At 40.2% G+C, this 7984-nt stretch overlaps 1 protein-coding gene across 1 annotated transcript; it reads right to left on the minus strand.

Moving 5' to 3' along the window:
* Nucleotides 1-690: 690 nt before the first annotated feature.
* LOC116141121 (G-type lectin S-receptor-like serine/threonine-protein kinase LECRK2) lies at nucleotides 691-2190 on the minus strand. Its single transcript, XM_031426656.1, has one exon. The coding sequence runs from the start codon at nucleotides 2188-2190 to the stop codon at nucleotides 691-693; it is 1500 nt and encodes a 499-aa protein (XP_031282516.1).
* Nucleotides 2191-7984: the final 5794 nt, after the last annotated feature.

Here is a 7984-nt window from a genome sequence, read left to right on the forward strand (position 1 = left end):
ATGTTGGCGGCAGCGACGATCGACGGCCAATCGAGGTTTGGAATCATGGGGCTTTTGATGTATAGGTGCTGGCGAATCTAATGATGGTGCTAGGGAGTTCCATTGGCACCGAAACTCGCCAGAATCAACAAAAGAAGTCCGATGGTCGCATGAACTTTAGGTGGACGGCGAGCGACAACGGTGACTGAAAATGGCTGGGTTTTGTCGTGGAGATGCCGTCAAGTTTAATGATGGTGATTTCTCCGTCGAACGATGTCGGAATCCGGCGGGATTGAGCTGCGATTGGACCGCGATTTAGCACTATTCCGGCGGTCCAACCGCAGTCCAATCCGGTTTGAATGCAATTAACGGTTTTTAAAGGATTCCGGACCGGATATGCCGCGGGTTACCGGTCGAACTGGTCCAATCGGACGGTCCGGTCCGGTTTTCAGAACATTGGTAGCTACAATAGAATAGACTTTTCAAGTCTGAATAATGGGAAATTTTCCATGACAGTAGTAGTCCAACCAAGTAAATATTGTCCATTTTGTGTCCAAGCTTCCACGGGGTTGTTTTGAGCTTCGTGCAAGAGTCCTTCACCTAAAAATCGTCCACTTAGTTATGAAACTGAATTCCAGACTACTTTCTCTTTCTCAAACAATATGAAATGTGGTAATAGTGATTGTCAGATGACTTAAACTATCATACATTTTAATATAGTTGGCCANCACCATGGTGAGGAATTTGTCGATGTTCCTTCTTGTAAACAAGGAAAAAACAAAGACAAACTGAAGTAATCAGCATAAAGTTGAAGAAAACTGAGCCACCAAGAAGTACTGATCCCACAATCATCAAATTGTCTTTGTTCTTCTGATTCTTCTTATCTGGTCTCGGCAAATCCGAAGCGCCTCTGGGAGGAGGATTACCTTTCCTGATTTTGATAAGAGCCTTACTATTAGTACTTTCAGTTCTCCCATTTGATAGTGGTAGCTTCTTCTTCCAACACATCCCGTTTCCAAAAATAGCAACAGCACACATACAATCCTGCAAGCAAGATTCTCTACACTGCTCGTCAGTAAAAGGCTGCAACATTGCATAATCAGATGTTGGCCAATTAATGTCTATGACCTCTTCAAAATCATATAAATCTGCTGAAGAACCCTCTTCATCATCTGCACAGCTCTGCGTGTAGTTGGGTTTGCAGTCACCATACTCATTGTTTGGATCCGATAAAAAGTACCCTTTTGGGCATTCACAGGTAGGCCTTTCGTCTCCAGGGTTCAGTCTGCAAATGCTGTTAAACCCACAAGTGCCGCTACCAACTTCAGTAACCCTCGCCTTGCAAATATCATCCGGTATGGACAAAAGAACCGTCCAGCCTTCATTAATTGAATTCTTAGGATGCTGATACAGAGTAAAGACTCCATAAAAATTGATGGTCGCTCTGTAGTAAAAGTTTTTAGTAGGAGAGTTGATTGATCTGCTAGTTAGAGAGTATCTTTGATCATTACTAAGCAATAAGTAGAAGTAGCCTGACTCATTGAAGACCACCCTTTCAACAGAATAATTAGAAACAGTAGTTTCAGTGCTGTTATAATAAGGATCATTAGTATTGTCAGTGGGCAAGTTTATGGTATTAAGAACAAGATTCCCCTCTGGTCTCATGCGCATTTGAAACCTTCCCTTGGAGAAATTAGTCTCTGACAATTTAGAAGAAAGCAGCTCCCCTGATTCCAATGTCTGTGAAGGCAACATAGTATCTGCAGGATTCCTGAAGCTCTCCCATGCCTTATCCGAATTGCTGTCAAAAAGCTCAAAGTTGCCTGTATTATTCATAACAGCAAAAGCAACCGTACCTTTAATGGATTCAGAATTCCATAATTCATCGCCTTGAGGGCTTCGCAGAACCAGCCCGCTAGCAGAAGTTAATTCTACTCTGGATCCTCTTGGTGCAGGCTTATCTCTATTTGCAAACCAAACTACGGTTTTGGAAGGTATCTTATCATACCATATAGAGAGCAAGAAGAGCTCGTTGTTGTTGCCAATAGGGCGAAAACCGAAGGCAAACTCTTCGGACGGAGAAAGCCATGAAGATGAGTTTTCAGCTGCTGATAGAGACGCTCCAATGGTTATGTTACCATTATTTTGAGCAACAGCCGAAAATATTTGCAGAAAAAGAAAGGAAAAGATCAAAAGAAGATTAACAGCCATTGCAAGAGCAAAATAAAAAGCATGAGATTCAGATCACTTTAAATTATTCCGTATATTTGAACATAGTTGGTCATATTATCTAGAACAGGATCATTGGACGGTCCAGGTTTCTTGTTTGACTTGCAGGTTAGTGTCTGAATCTTGATCAACAAAATGACTCAAACGTCATAAAAGCATGGCGTGGAAATTTCAACATCATTGAAAATTGCAAAGATTTTAAAGAGATAAGAAAAAACTTTGGCTTCGTTTGGTTGCATTTTGGAATACTACTTTTAGTATTTCTAAAAAGTTAACAGTAAAATACCCAAAAACTCATAATATTATTTAACTTTTTTAAACCCCTTAATTTTGTTAATTTAATTAAATACCCCAAATATTTTTTAAAAATTGTAAAACACCCCAACATCCACATTTATCAGATTCCGACCATCACTATCGAAAAATGGCCGGATTCTGGTAGGATGGTACTACTTGCTGAATCTGTCGGTAGTGCACCCATCTAGCCTTTTTCGACCAAATTCACAGTGGATCTGGCTGGAAATGCCAGATCTAAGGCCAAGACTGACCGTGGCCATACCATCAGTAACGACGGCCCACAAATGTCGTCGTTGACCATCAACGACGACCGTTTGTTGGCCGTCGTTGACGACAAATACAGCCGATCTAGCTGTAGATCTGGCCTTTGGCAGCCAAATCATCATGGATCTGGCCGAAAAAGGCCATATCGGCTCACGACCGGCAAGATCCAGCCGTCATGTGCCGATACACTACCGACCACCTTTTGGGGTGGTGGCCGACTGTCCGTATTTGAGGGTGGGTTGGGGTGTTTTTTGTTAACTTTTAATGTTTTATTATAGGGATATTTTGTAAAAAACCAAACATAGGGGGTTTTAAAATTGTAAATCCTACATCGTAATAACGCCCAATCAACTTTTTTTAACTTTTTTCAAAAAACTTTTCCCAAAAACACAAAATTGAACCAAACGGAGCTTTGGTTTTTGAACACGTGCCAATCCAATAATGCACGTACCGTCCAAGTACTGTAGAGTAGCCCTCAAGCGAATTCTGACTTTTCAAAAAGAGATGAGAACAAATTCAAGTGACAAAGTGATCAGTGTGATACTAAAACATCCACCTCTGCAGGACCAAACATTTCCCACCCAAGGCCAGGCGAAGATATTTTTCCGCCCGAAATGTTTCAGAAGTCGTCGACGGCCTTGCAAGGTTGGATTGTGACCTTGCAAGGCCACTATTGTTAGAGTCCACTGTTGCGGCCACAATGCTTGCTAAGCAAGGCCACCATTACCAATCCCGAGAGCCCGTCCACACAAGCCAAACTTCATTTTTTCTCAACCCAATCAATCAGAAACAAACATCAAACAGTCCAAAATCAAAATTAAAAAAAAGCTTTGTTGATTGTTCTTCGCGGTCAAATGGGTTTGACTTGGTTTGGCCGAGTTTGACCACCACGCACTCCAACCCTACCAATCGTCGTGTTCTTCACAAGTCCCTAAATCCCCTCCTCCAATGCCTCCTCCTCTACCACCACCAAAGCCTTCACCTCCACCTACACCTCCAACAGCACCACAAACATTTTATTGACAATTTAGATGATCAGTGCCAGAATCGCAACCGACCTAGTGTAATCCGACCGAACTCCTAACCGCCCTAGTGCAATCCGGCCGGAATCGCACCTGACCAAGTGCAATCCGGCCGAAATCGCACCTGACCAAGTGCGATTCGGCCTTAGTTGCACTCTGGTATGTGTGATTTGGCCTTAATCGCATCCTACCAGGTGTGGCCGAACGGAGGAGAGAGGCGGTGGAGATCCTCGCCCTCTCCAGTGACCTCAATGATGTCTGCCTCCTTCGCAAAGCTGTCGCCGCCCAACAACAAACCTCCGCACGCTTCGCCGTCTCTTTCAAAATCTCCAACTTGTCCTTGTCAAATTCCAAGGGCTGTAAGGGCTGGGGGAGTGAGATTAGGTTAGATTGGGTGAGTTTAGGAACCGATGGTGTGGGGGGAAGGGGAGGTGGGGAGGCTGAAGGGAGGGAGACATGGAGGATTTTGGGGCGGTGTGGGGAAGAAAGATAAAACGGGTTAGGGAATTTTTTATATTTTTTTAATAAAAAATATAAAAAAACTAAAGTTACCATTATGTCCTTCTTCAATAAAAAGTTAACGGGCAAATATTAACGGTAGGTGGAAAATTGTTTTTTTAAACATTTCGGGTGAGAATACTTACGCCTTACCTTGGGTGTGAAATTGTCAATTCTCCCGTAGCACAGATAACATAAAGACATCACATGAAACATAGGCCTTGTAGGCCATGTTTGGATTATTATTTTTATCCATATTCTCAATCCTATTCTCCAAATAATGTTTGGCATATTATTCTAGAAATATTACTCTATTTTTAATTATTTTTAAACCCCATAAAGTTATTAATTTCATCAAATACACCCTGAAAAAAAAGTTTAAAAATTATCAAAAACACCCCCTTGACCCATACTTGCCAGATTCCGGCAACCACCATCGGTGGTAGCTGAAATTTGTACAACAGCTTACCTGCCGACCATAAATGGCCGGGAGTTCACCGATTTGGCCTTTTCCGGCCAAATCCATCACGGATCTGGCCAAAAAGGTCAGATCTAGCCGTGAACGACGGCCAAAGAAATGGTCGTCGTTGAGGTCAACGACGGCCAAATCTTGGCCATCGTTGACCGAAAACAATGGCCATATCTTTGGCCGTCGCTGACGGCCAAAGATGGTTGTCATTTTGGCCTTTTTCGGCCGTCGACGGCCATGGCACACCGTTGATCCACGGATCTGACCGGAAAAGGCTATAATGATGCGTTACGACACAGATCCGACCGGTCTATATCGTAACGTGATTTTTCGACTAGATTTCGGTGGTGGTGGCCAAAATCTGGCATTGCAAGCAGTGGGGGTATTTTTGTCATTTTATATGTTGGAGTATTTATTAAATTAGCAAACTTAGGGGGTTTTTTTATAAATTTTTAAATTTTACCTCGTAATACTCTCATATTCAATTATCCAATACTATTCCTAAAATCTTATCCAAAATAATAAACCAAACACACCCGTAATTACTAGTTATTATCCTTGCACAGAAGAAAATTCTACAAATATAATCATGTAAATGCCCTGTGATTTTCCAACTATGCAGTACACAAACAGCTGTAAAAGACAAGACTTATATCTATAGAGCGGCAATAGATGACAGAAAATGAGAGTGGGCTGCACTTCAAGTTTCATTCAATCACAATTGTGAGGTCCATTTCAATTAAAGATTTTCCATGTGGGACCTCATGGAAAATGAAAGGCACCAAGAAATGGGTAGAAACAAATCTAAGTTGAAAGACAAGAATCTTTACATGTAATTAATGAACACAGACTCCACATATACTTTAATTACTAGTTTTATGGTGTAATGTATGAAACATGAGTCAATAAAGGAGAGGTAATTAGTTAGGTTTTTCCCTAGTTGATTGTTTCAAATAGCCTTTTGAGGGCAATTATAGACAAACCCATCAGCCATCCTTAAATTTCATCGACGTCCAATGTTTTCAACAATTATAAAAAAATTCACTTTGAGATTATAAAAATAGAAATCCATCTACTATTCTTACATGGCTTTTACCAATCAACTCAACTCAACCCTTAGGTTACTTCGAACATTTACTAATGTAACCAAGAAACCATGAAAACGATCCCTTAATAGAATAGGGAGTAGTAACAAACAATATGTTATCAATGTTGATATAGAACAAAGCTAGCGTAACAGAAGAGTTTCGTTGGAAGCAAATGCTACCAAACAGGATATTTGCACTAGCGAAATAACCTTATGTTATTCCAGACACTAGAGTGTAGGGAAGAAACAAACACAAATTGTTTATTCAAATAAGGATTTCCTGATTACATACTCTTAGGGACTATTTATAATCATGACTCTAACTACTTGATAATAATAAAAGTTAAAATATTCATAAGCCAGCTGCTTGATAATGATAAAAAAAATGAAAATGATAATGTAGAATAAAATTTAAAATGAAAGAAAAGCTATCTCATGCCACGTTGGTGTTTATCAGCTGGTCTTTGCTTATCTCATGCTACGTTGGTGCTACTTATCTCCTGCTATGCGATCCCATGCTAAATCAAAAGCACATAAAATAAAAATGGTCAAGATCCTAGGNCTCCATCAACAAGTCCAATTTCCCTTTTTAAAGCACTCATATGCCCAGTCTGCAAGTACCCTTTTGACATTCTTCCTCTGCATTCACCTCAAAATTTCCTTCTTCAGTAAACAAGCAAGCTCTAGCAGCCAAATTATTTGGGATAATTTAACACCTATGAGGTTTCAGAAACTTACAATATCACCCCCAATTTTCAAGGGACGGTGGTTTAGTTTCTGAAATCTAGGGGTGTTAAAAAACCTAATAGTAATCTAACAATATTACCTCTAAACCACAAAGGAGGCGTTTGGTTGGCGGTAATGTAAGATAATAGGGGTTATGTCATCTTATATTACTTGATTATTACATTTGGTTGTCAAGTAATATAAGATTTCGATAATTTTCAAATACCAATAGTAGTTACTATTGATAATATTAGAGGTAATCTGATTACCTCCATTTTCTAAGGTATTCTAAGATTACCAGGATTATCTTTTTTTGTTACAATTGTATCCCTTATTAATAAAAGTTTTGGACAATAATGCCCTCATTTTAAAATAAATTTACATTAATATCCTATTTCAATTTTACCCTTGTTTAATTAAAATTTTGGACAATAACGTCCTTATATTTAAAACAATTTACAGACCACCACTACCACCCAACCACCACCACCACCACTGCCACCCAGCCACCACCGCCGACAGCGGGCCAACCACCACAGACCGTTGTCGAAAAGTCGTCGGAGTCCCTAAAAAAGAACGAGATTCGGTGGGAGGCTCCGGGAGACTTCGATATGGCCGTTTCCGGCCATCAAGGTAATCTATCTTTCCAGTAATCTAACATTCTCAGTAATCTAACATTCCTGAACCAAACGCCCCCAAAGGGGTGTTCAAAAATACCCAATACCCAAATCAGAACCAAACCAGGAAAACCAAATACCTAGAAATCTAGTTTGATTTCTAGTTATAATAGGAAGAAACCCAGATTTTCGAATCGTGCATCAGTCATATCGAGTTACCCAAACCGAACTGAATTTTTTTTTCATTTTTTTTCTTTAAGGGCAATTGAGTAAATGGGTAATGGATTTTTTTCTTTAATTTCTTTTTTCCTTTTTTTTTTTTTATTATTCTTCTTCACTCCATCTGTCCATATTCTATTTTATTTCTTTTTGGATGTCTGATCAGTTTACACGCACCTCAACTAATTCCCTAGGACCTTGGAACTACCAGCTAGGTAAAAGTTCTAATGGCTACCTTTATTAGCAACCGAGGAGAGACTCAAACTCAAAACCTCTTGAGTAATACACCTAGGAGTCTCTTATCGAACCACTCGGCCACCTAGAGGTACTTCCATTGTCCATTTTCTTCCCTTTTTTTTCCTTTCCTCTTCTTCTTCTTCTTCTTCTTCACTCCATCACCCTTTCCTTATTCTTTTTCCTTCCCGTTTCCTTCCCCCCCCCCCCGCCCCCCCCGCCCTCCGTCCTCCTGTTATTCTTCTTTACTCCATTACTCCTTTTCTTTATCCTTGTTATGCCTAAAAATAAGAGCTAACATGTGCTGACGTCATCAAGTACCAATCAAAATCCAGCAAACCAT

Source organism: Pistacia vera, unplaced genomic scaffold (assembly GCF_008641045.1).
Source record: "Pistacia vera cultivar Batoury unplaced genomic scaffold, PisVer_v2 Contig393, whole genome shotgun sequence".
Taxonomy (NCBI): Eukaryota; Viridiplantae; Streptophyta; class Magnoliopsida; order Sapindales; family Anacardiaceae; genus Pistacia; species Pistacia vera.